This window comes from Hoplias malabaricus, chromosome 1 (genome assembly GCF_029633855.1).
Source record: "Hoplias malabaricus isolate fHopMal1 chromosome 1, fHopMal1.hap1, whole genome shotgun sequence".
NCBI lineage: Eukaryota > Metazoa > Chordata > Actinopteri > Characiformes > Erythrinidae > Hoplias > Hoplias malabaricus.
Window position 1 is genome coordinate 42782374 of NC_089800.1, and position 20421 is coordinate 42802794.

The 20421-nt window shown below is 42.6% G+C and overlaps 1 protein-coding gene across 2 annotated transcripts in view; it reads left to right on the forward strand.

Annotated features, from left to right (window-relative positions):
* Positions 1-20421, forward strand: part of grik4 (glutamate receptor, ionotropic, kainate 4) — a 472752-nt gene that overhangs the window by 423754 nt on the left and 28577 nt on the right. For both annotated transcript variants that reach the window (XM_066662916.1, XM_066662922.1), the window contains 2 exons: positions 1064-1171; positions 14433-14636. In XM_066662916.1, the coding sequence (XP_066519013.1) occupies positions 1064-1171; positions 14433-14636 (312 nt within the window). The remainder of the gene's footprint in view (positions 1-1063; positions 1172-14432; positions 14637-20421) is intronic.

Sequence of the window (20421 nt, forward strand, 5' to 3'; positions counted from 1 at the left end):
CCTAGTCTCCCTTTGATTACAGCACTGTTGGCTCTTACATTGTACCATAATATTCGCAGATGTTTCTTTAAAGGCAACACTAGGTAAGGTTTGGTATATTTAGCTCCCCCTACAGTTGCAGAGTGGAATTCACTTTTACAGCACTGTACTAAAATCAAGGTGGCGCAGGAAAGGAAGGGAAAAATAGTACCTAGTGTTACTTATGTGCCCTTGACCATTCATTCACTGAGCTGTTTCTGTACTGTGCTGTTTTGCAACTTACACTATCCTGCTTATTTTTCAGGCTCTGTAGTGTATTAGCCACTTACTGTTTAAAATGACTTGCGGATCTGAATGGATTGTAATTCTGATTACAAAAGGAAGCTTCAGATACATTGATCAATCCAGCAGATAGGCCATCACTGTGGGATATTTTCATTTCCTTAGTGAAGGAGTGTGTGACAATGCTGCTGTGCTGTTGTTTGTCGTGTCCTTCTCACGTGTTCGGCTTTGGAGCGCATGCTGGGGATCGATTTGCGGCAGAAGACAAATTGAGCAGTAACTGCGCAAAAGACATCAAGCAGGAGGCCCGCTGAACCGTGCCTGTCTGTAATTACACTGAAAAATAAAAAATAACGGGTGATTGAAGAGCGCCATGTGCGCTGGGTGGGGTTTTAGCCACCTGTAAAAGGCAGCGTGAGCGAAGGCCCGGCAGACTGGAGTCGGAGGAGTTAGTGAAGCCGGAATGATAACGAGGACATCGGCTCGCCTCCGAGGATTGGGCTGTGATTTGAGTTAATGAAAGCTTTCTGTTGTGCCTCAGATTGAACACCCACCCTGGCACAGAGCCTTTCAGGGTCTCTATTGCGTGTTGTGGTACAGAAACCTGCTATGTGCTTTTCTGTGAGGGAGTTAATGACTGCCCTTTTTTATTTATTTATTTTTTATTTTTTTATTTTTCCATGTTGAATGGTGGATGTTGTGAGAGACACAGTTTATGCTTATATAACCTGCTCTCTCTCTCTCTCTCTCTCTCTCTCTCTCTCTCTCTCTCTCTCTCTCTCTCTCTCTGTTCAACCTACAGATTGGCCAGTGGCACTCGGAGCAGGGACTATCCATGGAGAGAAAGCTTCCCTCACTCAATGTGACAGACACACTCTTTAACACCACACTCATCATCACTACCATCCTGGTGAGTCCTGCAGCGCCCCCTCCCCACCACTAGACCTCTGTATTTCCACTCTCATTCACCCAGCCTGCACTATACCTCCAGCTATGTGATTCCCAACCCTGCTCCTGGAGTACTCCTTCCCTTCATATTTTAATATTAGTTTGTTGTTGTTGATTTCCTGCTGTTACCCACCTGCTCCAACACTGGAAAGTATTTGGTATATTTTAAAGGGCTCATATTGATATTATTCTGTATTACATATATACCCACGCTCTGATTACATCAGCTTGAGCATAATTTTCATTTTTTTACTGTAATATATCAGGGCCTGTGTCACGAATCACAAGGCGGACTGACTGAGGCGGGCGCACTTGCTAAAACACAGATACTTTAATTTAACAAAACAAAGAAACTTTAAGAAAGATAACACAGGGAGCTAACATAGACAGACACATGGAGGTAAGCAGACTAAACTTAAATACAAAGAACTAGACAGACTACACCTAAAACAGAGAACTAAAGCAAACATGAAAGACAGACAGACTAAAGACCTTAACAGGGACACTAAACAGAGAGCTGAACTTAACACAGAGGGATAGAGAAAACACAACAGACAGACTTAATAACATGACACAGGAAACGGCTGAGACAGACAAACCAGACTGGGTAACACGACACGGCAACACAGGAAAAAAGACCAACATGACTTAGGGAGTGAAACGAATGACCGATACCAGGAAATGACACAAGAGAACTTAAATACATCTACCAGACAAGAAACACCTGAAATGGATAATGAGAGGGCAGGGTAACAAATGAGACACAGACGAGGAGGAGGAACAAAGGCGGGACAAGGGCGGAGACATGGACAATAACAGACAGAACCATGTGCTTATAGAGCACATGGCGGGGAAAACAGGCATGACAGGACGAGTGTGTGACAGCCTGACATTCACCAATAAATGAGCGAGTGTTATACTTAGCAATTGATCTTGGAATACCAGCCTTGTTTCAATACCATATAGTACAGTGCTCTGGGTACCATCACTACCCTACACACAGGAGGCCAGAGTTCACCTCTCCATCCTGGAAGGTAAGCCAGTGCTATAGCAACAAGACTCTGAGTAAAACCCTCATACTAGGTTCCCTGCCCCATGTAAGTGAGTTTTAAAAGGTTTGCAAATATTTACATTACAAAATGTTCTTCATTTTCTGCCATTATTTGAAACCATGTGCCGCTGTAAAGAGCATTTTGAAATTTCATGACAAAGAGTGCAACAAACTGATCACAAATTCCTGAAAATCAAACCCTAAATAAACACTGGAAGTTAAAAAAGGAAAAGACGCAGAAAACTCACTCTGTCAGTGAAAACAAGAGCAGAGACATGAGAACAAAATAAAAACAGCGAAAATGAGAGCAGAGACAATAGAGATTTGAGCAAATTCAAAAACAGAGGGCTGAAAAATCAGGCAGCTGAGGAGAAACAGTGAAAGCAAGAGCAGAGAAATAAGAGAACTGGTCAAAATTGAGAAACTGAAGACTTTGAAGCCCGACTTCCCACTCCTGATCACTCCAGCCTGTGAGGAGCTGTGTTTGGCTTTTTCTCATTTAAAGGAACGGGGCTGTTTAGACTGCTGTGTTGTTTGATCTTTGTGGTATTTTGACCAAAGCATGTCACAGATGAACCTTGTGGAAAAGGGGTGTTATATATGACACCTTTAAGGTTTGTTTGTCTTTTTAGAAGTTGTTATCACATGAATCATTGATCCGTTTCGGTCTTAGGCAGGATATAAGGACTCTGGGGGGATACGTAAAAAATCTCAGCTATTGCTGAATCAGAATCGTCACCTGCCACACAATATTATTTATGGCTGATTGTATTGGCCGAGATGTGTCTGCTCAACTCTTGTAGAGATTGAGTTCTTGATTGTAAGGTTAATAACAGGTTAATAACCCTCAGGCTTGGTGGATTAATTAGATGATTGGTTGGGTGTGTTAAAGCACTAGACATATGTAGGGCAGGGGAAGAGCAGGGTTGCTCTGGACAGCTATAAATCCTCTCTCTGTCTGCTGAGGAGTGAGAGTAAATGGCTTGTGCGCCGCTGTGGTGCCTGCTGGGCCTAAAGGAACACCTCAAACCTCCCGTTAGAAAAGTGCCATGGTCTTTGTGAATGGCTGTCTGCTGGAATAGCCGTCAGTGCACAGGACTCACTGCTGATCTAAATAAGGATTCACCCTCCTCTGTTGTGGAGAGCGGAAACCTGTTTAGCCGGTCCGCGGGAACCAGATATTTCCAGGAGGCTGTGGACGGCAATTGAAGATGTAATCCTGGGCCATTATTTCGCAGTGATTTTTTTTTTTTTGCCCCGCATCTGCTATCACTGTGGGGAGATGGAACTCTCCCTCCATCCGCAACAGCCTGAGGGCTGATCTTATTCTGTTGCAGTGGGTCATGCCTCTCTGCCTCTCACCTGAGGGAGAGAGGGGGGGGGGGGTATGAGAGAATGATGAGAGAAAAAGAAGGAACGAAGGAACAGAGAGAGACAGAGAGAGGACATAGTGCATTGCAGAAAGAGAGAATACAGCAGAGTGAGAAAGAAAGAGTGCAATGGAGAGTGAGTAAGAGAGAGAGGGAGAAGGGCCTAAAGAGTGAGTGCAGGAGAAAGAGAATGTTAGGGAGAGAGAAAAAGAAAGAATGAAGGGAAACAGAGTGAGAGAGAGAGAGAGATAGAGAGAGAGAGAGTGCAGCAGTGCAGAAAGTGAGAAAGTGCACTGGAGAGTGAGAGAGCGATAGACAGAGAGTGAAGGAGAGAGTAAGGGAGAGCAAGAAGGGGAGGGAGGAAAAGGAGAAAGTCAGAGTGAGAAAGAGATACAAGAGAGAGGAAGGAGGAGAATAAAAAAGAGGAAGAGAAAGGAAGGAGGAATGGAGGCAAAGAAATAGAGAGAAAGGATAATAGAGGAAAAATGGGAGAGAGAGAGGTTGGTGAGTCTTGAGTTGAGGTGTTATTTATGAGGGCTGTATGTGTTAGATGAGGCATTTTAATGGCTAATAAAGAGATGTTACTGCTGCTCAAATCAGCTGCTTATAGTCTGCGTGCAGAGTAATGAGAGACGTCTTCTCCATTCTCCTCCAGCAACACCTGATGCGTGAGCAGATAGGAAACACTCGCTCAGTGTTGTGTTTCTGCCTGTGTATGTTGCATGAGTGTGTGTGTGTGTGTATATCTGAGAGGGGATTATAGCAGGAATGTGTGGTTTCCGCCCAGCCGTTTTACTACAAATGAGGAAATGGCAGTGCTTCTGTAAGGAGGCTCCAGGTGTTGATTTGCCTTTAAAGATGTACGAACGCTGGGGCTGGATTTAAAAAGCCACCAAGGAGCAATTTTGCCGCTATCTCAGCTCATTCATCACCGGCTGATTGCCGCGTCTGCTTTATCTCACCACACGCTCTGCACACAGCCAAGAACATCCTGCAAGACTCGGCACCTGCTCCGATCGCACTCTGTCTGCCTTTTTTCACATATGTGGGTTTCTGTTCTGCTGGCCTGTCATCACCCATGAACTCGCACATAAACACACACATATGGGCGCGCTCGCCGGGGATTGATTCCTGGGCCAGATTGCACATTTTTTTGCAGCGTGGGTCAGTTCGGTGCAGATGTTTGTTGCTTTCTGTGACGAGTCGGACTAAACAGCAATAACGGCTCCACAGGAGCTTGTGTACTTTTTTAATAGCTCTGAGGAGACTGCATTGTTTACAGAGAAAGTGCTCGCCTGGGACATGCGTCTGCTCTCTGAAAACAGTGCGTGGGTATGTGTACCGCTCTATACTCAGGGTTCTGCAGTAAGAGCGGGCAATATGTTAAAACAGTAAGAAGGATATGTTGATACAGTTACTGCACCTTGGCTGTTGTTGTAACCAGATTCCTGTTACTGGTCAAAAGGCCACACTTTTGAGGTAATTACAGTGGACAACAATGATAGGTACTTACTATTTATACGGTTTTATTCATTAATACATATAATCTAGTATAATATACAATTTAATTATGTTCAGGATTAATGTGGAATAGATGAGGGGTGTGGTGTTTTATGTACATGGAGTAGGACATATCAGGTAAAATTTAAATGGAACTGGTGGCACTGAGTATGCATTAACGGTGCCAGTGGGTCTAAGCACAGTCTTAAGGCTCATTTATAATAATAATAATAATAATAATAATAATAATAATACATTTTATTTTTGGCGCCTTTCAAGACTCTCAAGGTCACCGTACAAAGAAAATCAAAGCAAAACAACAGGTATAAACAAAGCTAATTAAAGCAGGCTAAATAAAGAGACACATAAAATCAAAGGACTAGGCTAAAGACTGTATGCTGTCCTGAACAGGTTATACTCACTCTGCGTACAGAAATGTATGCATGCGTTACAAGTGATATAACCATCATTGCCCACATACTTCCTTGCCTCAGTTCCGCCGACATGGTTGTTTAGCAACACATCCAATAGAGGGCAGTTCAGAGAAAAAAATCAAACATGGCGACGACGGATGAACTTATAGTTCTGTATTTAATTTAAAAACGACGAAAAAGTCAGAGAGGCCATTAAATAACATTTAATAACCACTCTTCAAAAGGTTCCAGCATTTCTTCTTCGTCGTGTCCATATGGAAGTGGTCACATCCTGCACTGATCCCCCCCATATTCTCCAGTGGTAATTCTCCATCCCGTCTGCATCCGTAAGCTTTCAGAAAATTTGCAAATTATGTATGAAATGAACACAGAGTATGGAGAGAAGGCGCCATCTGTATCCGTATTTACCGTAAGTCTACCGGAGGTGTCATGGGCTTACTTCAGTAAAACACTGATGATGGGAGATCCCTAGCTGATGACCCCCGTGAAGAGCTAGAGATGTAGGGGGTGTTTTGAATACGGATGAAGGGAATGGGCTGGGTGCAATGAGTGACCGTAGTTGTTAGGTGTAGCTAGAGCAACCTTACCTCTGCTGCAACCTTAGAGGTTAGATGTATGTTACCCTTTCATTTAACTGTTCATCGATAGATGACAACAAATGTTGTGGTTGCTGGTATGATAGAGTGGGTTGGGTCCTATGTGAAGCTCTAATGGCATGCCATAGTATATTTTACATCTGATCATGTTCATAATACACTTACAGCTTAGAGTTAGAGAGTCAGCCAGCTTGCTGATTTCTAGTGCTATTATTACCAATTACCATTGTTCAGTGCCTTATTTGTACTGACATTATCCACAATACATTCAGAAGAGCATATTGTTATTAAATATCAAAAATATTCATTATTATATGTTATTAAATATGTATACTTGAAATATATTAAAATATATATTGTTTATATATTTTTTTAAACTTTTTAAACAAGTGATGTCTTCTATAAAATAAAAAAGTGCAGATGTTTGAAGAGAGATATTGGTAATGCCTGATGAGATGAATCTTCAGGCCATAGCAGAGGAAATTGTGTAACCTTACCGAATGGAATTTTGGAGGGTGGGTGGGGGTGTTTCAAATATTTAAACCCCAGTAAATGAATTTGATCATATTTGCAGCTGGTCAAATCATTCATATCAAATGTAATTTTTTGGAATGCAAAACCATAACTGACATTTTATCCCCCTACTTTCTATTGTTCTGAAATCTCAAAGGCAACCAAAATCTTACATAAACTCAACCTATCACTAGTCTTTGGCAGTGGGTTGATCACCTCCAAGAGGAAAGACTGGCTCTACTGTGGAAGCTAGAACATTCTGACAAAAGTCAAAGCATTGAATTTATCTACTGCGTTGTGTAATGAGGTGCTGCCATGTTCAGAATTAGTGTTACAGATATTTTCAGCTCCTGAATGAGGTGATGAGATTCTGACTAGTGCTGTTGTTGATCACTGTACGAGCAGCATATTGGGATCCTTAAACATTTGACTTTAGCCTTATTCAGACTGCATTAGTTTTACCTGTGGGCTTTTGGTAAAATAATTATTACCGGAGTAATAATCTCAGTAGTTTTAATCCCATCTGAATAGACCATTTCAGCCATTTTTCCAGTGTGCATTCCTGTTTTAGAAAAAGATTCCTGAGCTTTTTGCAGAGTGTAAAACAAGAAGTTTATATTAATCCAATGTGCAAATTAATTTTCCTTGGGTTTTCTTGAGAAAGAGGGTGCTGGATGAGGCATTTATTGGTTAAATATATGGTTCAAATACAAGGCTAAGCTCAGCTGTAGGTAGGGTTGGTGCAAAATAGCAGCCTATAGATGTGTTATGAACCTGTGTCCTACATATGTACTAAGTTATCATTAAACAGTTTATAAGATCAGTCATAGTTAGTTATAAATGTGGGTGAAGGATTAGTAATTTTTTTTATCTCACCTGTTATATATTTTGAAGGGCTAAAACGTACGGCTGTTTGAACTCACAAACCCAGGCCTCCGGAGATGTGACAGTGTCGCTCCCTGCAGTGCCACATTGTGTATGCTACATTACACGTAGATTTAACCTAAGATTGCAGTCTATTTTATTTTTCCACAATATTTAAATGAGTCATGTTTGGATTTTAATAGACTGTCATCCACCATCTGTGCCTCTGATCAGCGAACAGGATTCTGACCCAGAAGACACTGGACATTTAAGACTGTTCTGACCTCACCTGTCGGTCAACACAAAGAGAGAAGACCCCTTTTACTAGACCCTGACCTGAAGTGTAAATGCAAACCACACCACCCTGCAGAGAGGCAATATATTTTTAATCTCTTGTGGTATGAAACTGCTATGGAAACCTATAAAGCTGAGAGGATTCCAAGAATTTACTGGATTTTCTGAGGAAGCCAATATCAAGGGACTAAAGAACAGCATTTGAAAGTATAACCAAGGTGAGGGCGATGAAAATCGATGATAAAGTCTGCTCCCCTAAAAACCCTGGAAATCAGGCTGCGGTGCCAATATTTCTGCCCCCTCACTCTTTCATTCCACACTGAAAGGAGAGCAGTGGTGAGCCCACCATTATTATCTTCCGGAAAGGGTGGAGAGTTCTTTAAAAGAGATATCTGAAAGGCAAGGCCAATTTAAAATCAAGTATTTTCCTTTATGCCACATGCTGCTACTGTAAGCACTTCTTGTATTGGAAGCTGTATGACCCGGAGTGACCAAGCAGCTATCATTAAAGTAACAGTCCATTTGTTTTCGTTTTACCCCAGGTGTAGTCTATCAGGCAAGACTTATTTGAGCCTGAATCATCAAATATTTACCTCAAACCTTCTAGACACAACTCACACTTCATAATGACTGATAAGGGTTTTGGCTGTATTATACTTATTATCCAGGGTGGGCCGTTTATATGGCTACACCTTAATAAAATGGGAATGGTTAGTGATATTAACTTCCTGTTTGTGGCACATTAGTATATGGGAGGGGGAAAAATTTTCAAGATGGGTGGTGACCATGGTGGCCATTTTGAAGTTGGCCATTTTGGATCCAACTTTTGTTTTTTCAATGGGCAGAGGGTCATGTAAAACATCTAACTTATTGGGAATTTCACAAAAAAAAACAATGGTGTGCTTGGTTTTAACATAATTTATTTTTTCATGAGTTATTTTCAAGTTTCTGACCACCTATAAAATGTGTTCAAAAGTGCTTCCCATTGTGTTGGATTGTCAATACAACCCTCTTCTCCCACTTTTCACACACTGATAGCAACACTGCAGGAAATAATGCTAGCACAGGCTTCCAGTATCCGTAGTTTCAGGTGCTGCACATCTCGTATCTTCACAGCATACACAACTGCCTTCAGATGAGCCCAAAGATAAAAGTCTAAGGGGGTCAGACAGGGAGACCTTGGGGGCCATTCAACTGGCCCACGATGACCATCCACTTTCCAGGAAACTGTTCATCTAGAAATTCTCGGACTTGACACCCATAATGTGGTGGTCATCATTTTGCTGGAAAAACTCAGGGAACGTAGCATCATCAAATAAGCATTTCATTCATATTCTGTTAATTATTCAGGATCCTGCTCTGTTGCAGTGTCTGGAGCCTAATTGGAATCATTGGCCACAAGGCAGGAACACACACTGGACAGGATGCCAGTCTGTTACAGTGCATCAAACACACTCACCCTGGCCCACCCTCATACTCACACCTATGGACGACACACTCAGACCTCACACCTATGCACAGTGGTGCAACAGGTAGTGACACTGTCACACAGCTCCAGGGTCTGGGAGTTGTGGGTTTGTGTTCTCCTTGTGTCCAGTGTGTCCTCCAAGTGCTTCTGTTCCCTCCCACTGTTCAAAAACACAAGTTGGTAGGTGGATTGGCTACTCAAAAACCTTTCACCCCAAAGCGTGAGTGTGTGTCACCCTGCAAAGGACTGGCGCCCCCTCCAGGGTTCTCACTTCATACCCAGTGACTCCGGGGAGTCTCTAGGGTAGACTTTTTTTCTATTTTTCACTGAACTGCCAATCTTTGTAAGTGATCATTGTTTTGTCTATGTAGTTTCCATCTTTTCCGGCTGTTTCAGGAGGAAATCAATAAAGAGTTGCTCACCACACACACTCTCATTCCGCTAGTGTGTGGAAACGTGCTTCTACATTTTTGGAGAATCTCAGGAAACGCTGAATTAACTTCACCCGGCGAATTCCATTTCCTCTTTCCGCTCTGTTATTTGATGTGAAGAAAGATTTCTTTTCATTTATTTATTCGCTTCCTTTGCTTTCTTACACACCTTACCGGACTGTGCCATCATGCTGCATTTGTAAAATTGATTTCATCAGCTGACAGCCTTCCCGGAAAACAAATAGAATCAAATCAGCCTCAGATCCTCATGCGGTGAGGGATGTTAGCTTTGGCAGACTTGACACTCAAAGTGCCTTTAATCTTCCTGTTGGCGCTATTAATCTGAAAAGTTTCCCTCTCCAGTGTGACCCGCAGCTTTTATGGAGGCACTCGTGCCGAGCGAAGAGAGGATTGCTTGGCCTGATGACCGTCCACTCCACTGATTGACGCTCCTCTCCACAGATTGATGGCTCTGTGCCAGGCCCGATCCTGTTTGTCCACTAGTACTGGCTCTCATCCTCAAGCCTCCCCCTCCCTCTGCCCCACTCTCAACTAATAATGGGTTATTACAGTTATTACATGTAAATACGTAATCGTCTGCCCCGCCTTTAACTCACATCAATCAGCTGTGGCTTCTAGACTGCCATTACAGTCGCTTCTTAATGAGCTAGGGCTGCCCACTCGTCTCTCTGAGCGTGCAGACCTATTAATTGAATCCAGAAGGTTTGTTTATTAGTGTCTTCCCTGCCGCTCCTCCCCCCCTGCCCCATCTCCGTCTCCCCCCACACCTACCACTCGCTGCTTAATGTGCAACCAGCCCATGAAATGCTTCTTTTTAATAAGCACGGGTCGGGAGGAAGACTGCGGCCGCCCCGCTCGAGTGCTTCCAGCAGGCTGCGAGCGATGGAAATTTGCATTTATATTGTGCCGCATGCGTGGCACGGCGGAAACACAGCAGCCGCGTCAGTGTGGAGCCAAAAGGTACCACGCGTGGCCGACTTAATGAGTTAATGAACAAAACGAAAGGATTTGCATTTATCGAGTGCTCTGTGTTCTGGAGCCCAGGATTTTTCCGGTTGTGAGATCTCTGAGTTCACCTGGACAGGTCTAAGGTGTCTTACTACAGCTGCTTCTCACCACAGAGCAAATAACTTTCGCCTTTATGACTTCTCTATGCCGCTGGATGCTGAGAGAAGTCGCTTTCATATTCGTAAGCCAAGCTTGGTACTTTGGAAATCTCATAATAGCAGAAGAGCTCACACTACAGGACATTTATTACTTTGCTGATGTTGTAGCAAGCACGCGGCATGATCCGGCATGATCTTCCCCCTGGAGGGACCACAAACCCACAGCTTGTGATCCCGGGGGTAATTTAGGGATGAGAAACTTGCTCCTGTACTTGCTTCTGCACTCATTTGGCAATGTCTTCCCCTGGCTCTGATCATTTTTGGATGTCAAACAAGCATTCACACAGTTGCCAGAACTCTTTAAGCCTCCGCTCTGTTTACTGGATCCATGATTAGTTCTTACTTTGATTTCTGTAGCTCTGGTTGCTCTCTGGTTCTGACCTGTCTTTACCTTATCTCTGCCCTTCCTTCTTGTTGCAGATGGTTTTAAGCTCACTGCATCAGTGTTCCTTAATCCTGCTCCTGGCCCCCCTCAGCACTGCTCAGGTTTCTGGACTCTGCACACATGATGCAGCTCATCAGCTTGGGTGGGTCATTAGGAGTAGGATTTAGAAATGCCACACTAGATAATGTTGACTGGGCAAAATCCAGACTACGTATTTCACAGACTAAGCAAATCCCACACGGGGTAAATCACAGACAGAGTAAGTCATAAACTGAGCAAATCCCTGAGTAGCTCACAGAAAAACTGCAGCCTAGACACATGTACGGCTAGGATCTAAACAGACTGAATTAATCACAGACTGAGTAAATATCAGATACAGATTTACACTGAGTCCGATTTGTTTCAGATAAAAAAGAAAATGTAACATATTGGAACCTGTACACCTGATGAGTTTGTTCTCAGCACTGTGAAATCACAGGTAGACACTGGAAGACAATGAAGAACAAATGGATTGAGCAATGATTTTTTAAACTATTAATATGTAATTTTATTTTTTTTTTAAATTACGCACATACTGAACTCACACCACACAAAACAACACGGGGTGTTCAGCACCTCATTCTTCTTACGCTGTATAAAGATCTGTTCTGAAAGTATTGCACTGTTCTCGTTAGAAATGATTATATTTTCTTACACCTCTGCATTTGTTTATAGTCAGTGTGTTGCTTGTTGCTTCTGTGACAAACAAAACAAGCTGTTGCTCATTTGTTTGGTCTGCAACAATGACAGCAGAGCTGATTGGTCAGTCTGATTTGAACACATCTGCACAATGCAGAAAATAGAACTTTAATTAAAAATATATGCAATTTGAAATTGAAATTGAAAATTGATGCAGCATCACAGACCTTCAGTTTTGGAATCTGTGTGAAAGACACCGTTAATGTACATGTGTTTGTTTTCAAAACCTGGCGTGCGTTTTCTTTTTTTAATTAAATATTTAAATTGTTTATTTGTTTGTTTGTTTTAGTTCATTTAATATGAAAAAATCTGTCTCCGCATGAATAGGTCTTATGTGTGATGCAAATTACAGACTGGGCAAATTGCAGACTAACTGAACTGCAGCCTGAATAAACCCCAGTTTGCATGAATGATGTTTCAGAACTGAAACACTAGCAGGGGTTTGTTGATGATATGAGGGTTTGTTGTTAATCCATTCATTTTGTGTGAGGCAGGAAAATTAGGGCTTAAATCATGAAGTGTCTGCATGGGGACTTGATACATTCGATGTGTGAGAAGTCTTGAGTAAGCAGCTCTTTAGACTGCGGAGGGACAGGAGAGGTGCTGCACCAGTCTTGGGCTAGTTGGAGCATAGCCACAGGGCAAATCAAATGTCAAAGATGCAAGAGCGGGCAGAACGGGGCATAAGAGTGTTGCCATGGTGATGGGAAGGGCTGAAATATCTCCTTGGCTCTTTCAAATTGGTGCGAGTTGAACGGCTAAGGTTTACCGGCAAAAATGAAAATCTTTTGACAGCTGGTTTCTGCCGCTCAAGCCACGAGCCCGACTTAGCCATTTTGGTGTCTGTCTTCGAAGAGCGTATCAGACACACCGCTTCCCTCCTCACTTTCTGAAAGAGCAATAGAACAAAAAAAAGTCATTTTCAAAAGCTTTTACATGGCTGGCTTCACTCAGCAAAGCCTGTTTATCTCCAAGGTGACAATGTTCTGCGATTTATGTAGTGTTCCCTGTAAATGACTTCAACCGCCCCCGCATGCAAACTCGATACACTCTTTCATTAAAGGGCTCGCTGTAAAACACAGCACGCCACGTGTTTGTGGGAAGGTGGCAGGATGAAATATTGACAGCTTTTTTTTTCTCCAGATTCAGGGTTGTTTAATAAATTTGCGCACACTTAGCCTAAATCAAACACTCTCCTGCCAGAGTGGGCAAACAAGACACAAATTAGAAACAAACTTTTGGAGAGTCTGCATCAGTTATTAAAGAGTAATTCTATGGATAGTTCAAATTGTCTGTGTAATTCAATTGTTGAAGTGTAAACAAAGTCATTCAGAAAGGCTTTATGTTGAGTGGTTCACTGTAGAGGAACATAAGTGGAATTACTTTATACTGGTTGTGATAGCAGCCAGCGGTGTTGATGTCATAAATGCAGATCAATTCATTTTACCTAAAATGAGCTGTGAACCAGTGTATTCTGAGTTTATATATGCAGTGTTAATAATGTTAAAAGTGGTCGTACATTTTGAAAGCTGGTGAGTACTATTTTACCTTACAACATCATGCACACATCTCTCCAACATGGCTGTAATTTATGACATATAGATAGATCAATCAATCACTTTATTGATCCCAGCCGGAACATCAAGTGTTACAGCAGCCCAGTATAAACATAAAGAGCAAAGATGCCAACACCATTACAGATGTATAAGTGTGGTAAGATATAGGGAATACAAGGCTACTGCAAGAAACCAGCTTAACCTTCAGTGGAAGTCAATGTAAAAATATTTTATTCCAAGTAATTTTGGAGCACTTCCATCAGTCCATTGCACAATAATGGAGTTGAACCGTGCGAGCATTGTTGGAAGAAAGGATCTCATGTACCATTCCGTGCTAAAGCAGAGCTGAATACTTTTCTCAAAAAAAGTTTGAAATTCCCTGAAGTTGTGAATCAGGGACCTGGAGGTTTTGGTTCAAGTCCCACTCCGGGTGACTGTCTGTGAGGAGTTTGGTGTGTTTGGTGTGTCCGTGTGGGTTTCCTCCAGGTGCTCCGATCTTCTCTCACAGTCCAAAATCACACATTGGTAGGTGGATTGGCGACTCAGAAAGTGTCCCTAGGTGTGAGGGAATGTGTGTGTGTCACCCTGTTAAGGACTGGCATCCCCTCCAGGTTAAGCTCCGGACACACCGCGACCCTGAACTGGATAAACGGTTAATGAATTAATTAATTAATTATTTGACCTGGAAAACACCCACATTTCACATTAAACTGCTCTGAATGAGTTAATTATCTAAACAGAAGCACATGATCTCTTGTAGAGTTTCCAAAGTGGTGATGGGTATTTCTGCAGTGTGGGTATTTTTTGGGCTGATGGCTTACTCTCTGTCTTTACAGGAGAACCCCTATGTGATGCTGAAAGCCAACTACCAGGAGCTGGAGGGCAATGACCGCTATGAGGGCTTCTGCGTGGACATGCTGAAGGAGCTGGCTGAAATTCTGAAGTTCAAGTACCGCATTAAGCTGGTGAGCGACGGCGTGTATGGAGTGTCCGGAGCCAATGGAACCTGGACGGGGATGGTGGGAGAGCTCATCGCTAGGGTGAGTGCACTGGCCCAGAGTGGCCCAGAGCCCAGAGCTCATGTCATTAAACTCCCAGAGGTCAGGGTTTTATATTGTAGAAAGGACCATGGCACCCTGGGAAGGACACTGAAGGCAGCAACTGTTTGACCTACGTTCACAGGTCTCTCTCATCCCCTCATTTTCATCAGTTCTCTGTTGCCCTTTATGCCCAGTAGTGTGTTCTTACCTGGTGTTTTTCATTGAGAGCCCTCTGACATGTCGTCAAGGCTGAAAGTGAGTGAGGATGCATGTGAGTGCAGCTCCACCTTAGTCTGTGTGGTTCAGGGCTCCTAGCTCCACCTCCTGAGTCAAAAGCTCTGCTGATCTCATTACCTCACCGGAAAGGTGGGGCACAGCCAGTGGTGAGGCTTTAGTGAGCACCCTCCATCCTCCAGGGTCTCTATCCACATATATCCATGACCTATTTCCAATAAAAAAATGCCTATTTACAACATTATTACTCTCATTTGCATTGGTCTATTGTAGACAAAATATTTACACACTGCAGCCCCAGACTGTTGTCTTCTACAGTTTGACAGCCATTAGTCATAAGTCAGTTTCTGTTGACCAGATTTAGGTGAAAGACTATCAGCAGTGACACTAACAGGAATAGAAAATCAGGAACAAATTGTTCATGACAACAAATTTGCTCCCATCTCTAACAGTTTATCTGCAAGCTTCAGTGTGTAAAGTCCTAGTTGTGGAGATGTGTCGACAGCAGTTAGAGATTCATTAAAAATTCTGATTTATTTACAGCCAAATTGGTGGAGATTTATTTAACTACTGTGGGCTTAGTGAATATGTGAAACACACCATTCCAAACCCAGGACTAATCAGGCTATTCCTTTTGTTGTGCCCTTGTGCAAGACACTTAACCTCACTCCCACTCTCAGTGCCCCAGGCGCTGCTGCTCTGCTCACTGACGCTGTGCAGCTTCCAAAATGGAAATTTCCCTTGTTGGACCAGTGATGTATATTGTACACTCTGTACAAACAAGTTTGTAGACGCCTGTGTATTTAGAAAATTCAGCTGCTTTAAGGTGCAGCCACTTTGAAAACCAATGCTCAGCTGTGCAAACTCAGTGTGTAAAATCTTTATAGGAAAGCATGAGAAAAGTGGGGTGCACATACGTGTAAGGTCACCAGGCCTAATGCCAAACTTTATATAGAAGGTTATAAAGCCCTCAGCGTGGGTCTATGGAGCAGTGGGACTGTATTCTCTGGAGTGATGAAGCTCCATCTGGGACATTTGAGATGAGTTGGAGTGATCCAAAAGTCATTTTCCAAGATCAATACCTGACCGCACTCAGGTTTATGTCTGTAATGACTGTCAAATTCTCACAGAAATGTTTTGGCGGCTAGTGCAGGCTGTTGCTGCAGAAAAATGGACACACTCCTATCAATGTCATTAATTTGAGAAGACACTTTTTATAAGCAGGTGTATGTAATCTGCTTGCTACACAGTGTACCATAGTTCTGGAATGCTTGTTTTTATAACATTCATTCGCCAATCTACCTACCAACGTTTTTGGACCATTGGAGGAAACCCATGCAGACATGGGGAGAACAGACTGTCACCCAGAGCAGGACTTGAACCCACAACCCCAGGTCCCCGGAGCTGTATGATTGCGACACTACCTGCTGCACCACAATGCCACGGTTTTTATAACAGCAAATTGAAATTTAAACAAACACTATTTGCTTTTTAATGGACATCTGAAATTATTAAACCAAAATAATTAGTTGTCTTTTTTCAGTACATGAAATCCAGCAACCTCAATGGTAAGAGTAAATGGCTGTTCAGATTTTAAGCTAAAATCTCTGTATATGTAGCAAAATATATAGCAGGAGCACTCAGTGCACTTCCATACAATTGCAACATTAATCTTCCAAAATAAACAGGACAATTCCAGTCAAGTCACTTTAGCTACAAACAGTGGAGTCTGCAGCTGTTTACCTAAGATTCCTTTAAAGTCTAAAAAAGTCTTGTTTCTTATTGTCCACATTAATAGTTCCAGTGACCATAAACATACTCTGTTTAGTTCTACAATTACAGACTGTAGTTCTCTCCTCAATCCCTTTCACCCTGTTCTTCAGTGATCAGGTATGCTTAGGGTGGTGGATCATTCTCTGTGCTGCAGTGACACTGGTGGTGGTGTGTTATTGTGTGTTGTGCAGGTACAAGTTGATTAGACACAGCAGTGCTGCTGGAGTTTTTAAACACTATCCATTCACTGTTCACTCTATTACACACAAGTACCTTGTTGATCCACCTTGTAGACGTAAAGTGAAAGACAGTGACTCATATCCTTGGCTGCACGGTTGTTGTTGATAGACTGTTCTCCAACGGAGACAACAGAGCAGCTGCCTGTAATTGTGGAACTGAAGAGTGCTCCCGTATGAAAAGTGATGCTGATCATAGAGACAGTAAGTGTAGAAAAAGGCAGTCATTTTAATGTTTTGGCTTATAAGTTGAGCAGGTCAGAAATTTGAAGTCAAATAAAGTGCTACATATCATTGCTATCCCTACTTTCACCCCTCAAACTTTTCATTGTTAGTGACAGGCTGTTGAATCAAGGTTGCTGCAATTAAGGACTGCTAGCCGTCCTCATTGCGGACCCTGATGAAGCTCGCGATAGGCGTGTTTACTTTTCTCTCTCGGACACAGGTCGCTCGTCCTAATGAATTTCAATTAGCCCTCCCAGCCCTTAACAGACACACACAGATGTGTTTAAAAAGGCTCAGTTGAGCGTGAAGGGTATTAATCCCGTTCTGACACCCACTAACACACACTTGATGGGATAGAAATTTCATATGCTGTAAATTCCATTCAGCGCCAAGCCATTGCCCTTTTCAGCGCCCATATTATTTATTTAAAAACAGTTATGGTGGCTTGGTGATTTATTCGAGTTCTCTGCAGGGTGCGAGATAATCTTAACAGGATTTGCTTACGAATGAAAGGACATTGCGGCGTTCTGGCGTGTTCTGGGGACGGGGTCATAAAGTGGGGTTTTTCTGTAGATCTCGCTCACGCTTGGCAGTGGTGGAATGAGCTTTGAGAAGTTATCTGTCTTAATTCAGCAGGCTAATGGAGGGCAAAGCCATTAAGGAAATAAAGAAAGAAGTGCCTGCTCTTATTATTGTCTCAATTTGTTCCCTCAAAGTATGCTCTATACATGTGACCTTGAGGACACCCCTTGATTTTAATTCCATCCCATGTGCACACTAAAGGCCAGAGGCCAAAGGGAAAAGGGGAAGATCACTGCTCCATGCTATGTTCAGCTACTCACTCACTAACATCAGTTAGTGTAGTTAAGAGCTGCCCCCCACAGCACTTAAGAGGCATCAGATACTCTGAACCAATAGATATTTATACTCTGTATTGCACTTAAACATAATCATAAATAATTATAACATTGGGATAAGCCATCATTTCAAGTATTTGCATTCACTTTAAGAGATCTCAATTCATCTAGGTCACTGTCTCTCTTTAGCTGTTTTCACATACAGTATGCACTCACATCTCTGGAGAATCAGATCCAGAGGTATAGCGGAGTTGTCCTTCCACGCATGTAATGTACAGTGAGAGATTATCTCACAGCTGCTCACAGCTGGAATTGTTTCATAGTGCCTGTGCAGCACATACAGGAGGCACTGCATGAACTCTTCATGATACTCCGGAACATTAGTGGATCTGTTCACCCAGACTTGGTACCAGGGGGTCCAGTACAATTGTTATGGACATTTATGTTCACAAATACAGCTCCTATGGGGAAAGTCCAGAAAATGTATGGGTTACTGTGCATGTGTGAAGAGGATTTTGTCTCCTGCTCTCAGCTCTATAAAAGCAAAAAAGAAGTAATTTGTATGTTATTCAGCAATATTCAGAAATATTTAACATCTATCAAACTCGTGTGTTTTGGGTTGATTTTTAGCCATTATTTACTCATGCCCAGTTGACACACTGAGGGTGGGTGGATGGCTTGCACAGATTTCCTCTGAGACACTTTTCTGAACTGTTGCTAACACAACACTACTGGATTACAGCCAATTCTGCTGTGCTAACTAACATACATAGATGTGACATAGAGGTCATAGAGGGGTGATGGGGGTTTTAATCACCTCTGACTGAGATAAACAGAGAGCTGTACCCTTCAGTATATCACTGTATACTGTGGGCATGTTAGCAAAGATTTGTATAGGCTACCAGTTCTAATGTCAGTACAATACACACTTTTAATAGTGGCTTTACGGTATGGACACAGATGTGGGAGAAGCTTTGTTTCCACAGCATCGTTTGGGTGAGCTGCTGTGAAGATTTTGTCTCAGGAGTAAAAGTACTCCCCATTCGTGTGATCACTTGTCCTGGATTTCTGTAGCAGAAGAGCTGCTGTTTGTTTTTGGAGAGAGATGGGAATATATGCTCTAATGTCTGATGCTCAAGAGATTTGATGCCTCCCCTAACAATAAAATAAAATATGCTCCTATGCTAATAGATGCCCGCTTTGGTTTGCATTGGACTGAGGGATGTTGGGGCAGATATAGGGCCGTACTACCCACTCACATAGAGCAATGGCCATTAAACTAACTCCTGGCTAAGGCTGGCTGAAGCATCACTGGAATTGGAACTCTGAATCCCCAGCTAACTTGGCCTTTTACTTCAGTCAGTTATAGAATTGCCTTTATTTAATGATTCTTGGGTATGACATGGTGTTATTAGCCTATTGCTACATCCACCATTATGTAATTGCCAGTTTTTGGTGGTTTTTTTTTTTATTTCCAACTCAACATGTTAAAGTTGGAATTAGATAAATTAACAAAAACTAAGCTAACAGTCACATATTCAGTTATTCAGGATACTTTGTTTAGTAAACCTCCTCGTATCCATTCTAAAAATGTAGGACCTCCTGTTATATTGGGCTGGAGCTCTCCTTCTCACACGGATACAGAGATCTCTAGGCTCGAGCCCCTAGCTTAGTCTGCTTTCTTTTTTCAGCTGTTTGGGGATTTCTGTAGCAGCCGCAGAGAAGGAGAATGTGCCTCTGAGGGAATCTGAAATGCCACATCGGGAACTTAAGCCCATGCATTTTTCAGCAGCGATAGGGCTGACTTTGATTTTTTTTCCCCCCTTCTTTTTTTGGGGCATCAACCCATGATTGAGTCAAAGTTGTAAAAGCGTGGAGAGGTGAAGAAAGAGTATCGCGCTGCATTATTTAAGAGCGCGCTCTCCCTCACGTAATTCTCTCTGCTTTGAACAGTAGCGTAGTCTGCTAATCAATATTCATACACAAAAGGAGGAGGAAGATTTTACTCAAGTTATTGTTTCTTATTTCATTCTCCGTGCACAGGATGGTATTGATTTTTTTCCCCATTTCATCTTCATTTTGTTTCCTTCCTTCCTATCAGAGAGGGCCATTTGTATCTCGGTATGAAGCTGCGGCATGACGTAGAGTCGTAATCAGTCACAGAGAAAGCCTCCAGGCCAAAGTTGAAAAGTAGGAGACTTTAAGGTCAGCTATTTTTTTATTTTTAATCCAGTGCTGAAGTTATTCTGGATAAGACACATCAAGGCCCTTAGGGACAGAGAGCTCCCCCACCCCCCCATGTTGTACCTCTAAGTGTGGCTGTAACCAGACTGAACTCTTAACAGTCTGAGTGCAGGGTACGAATGAGTCGTCGCACACCGTGAGCAACAAGCAGGCGGCTGTCGCTCTGATAGGCTTTCACACTTTGATAAATGACCCCACAGCAATGTATGCAGAAAC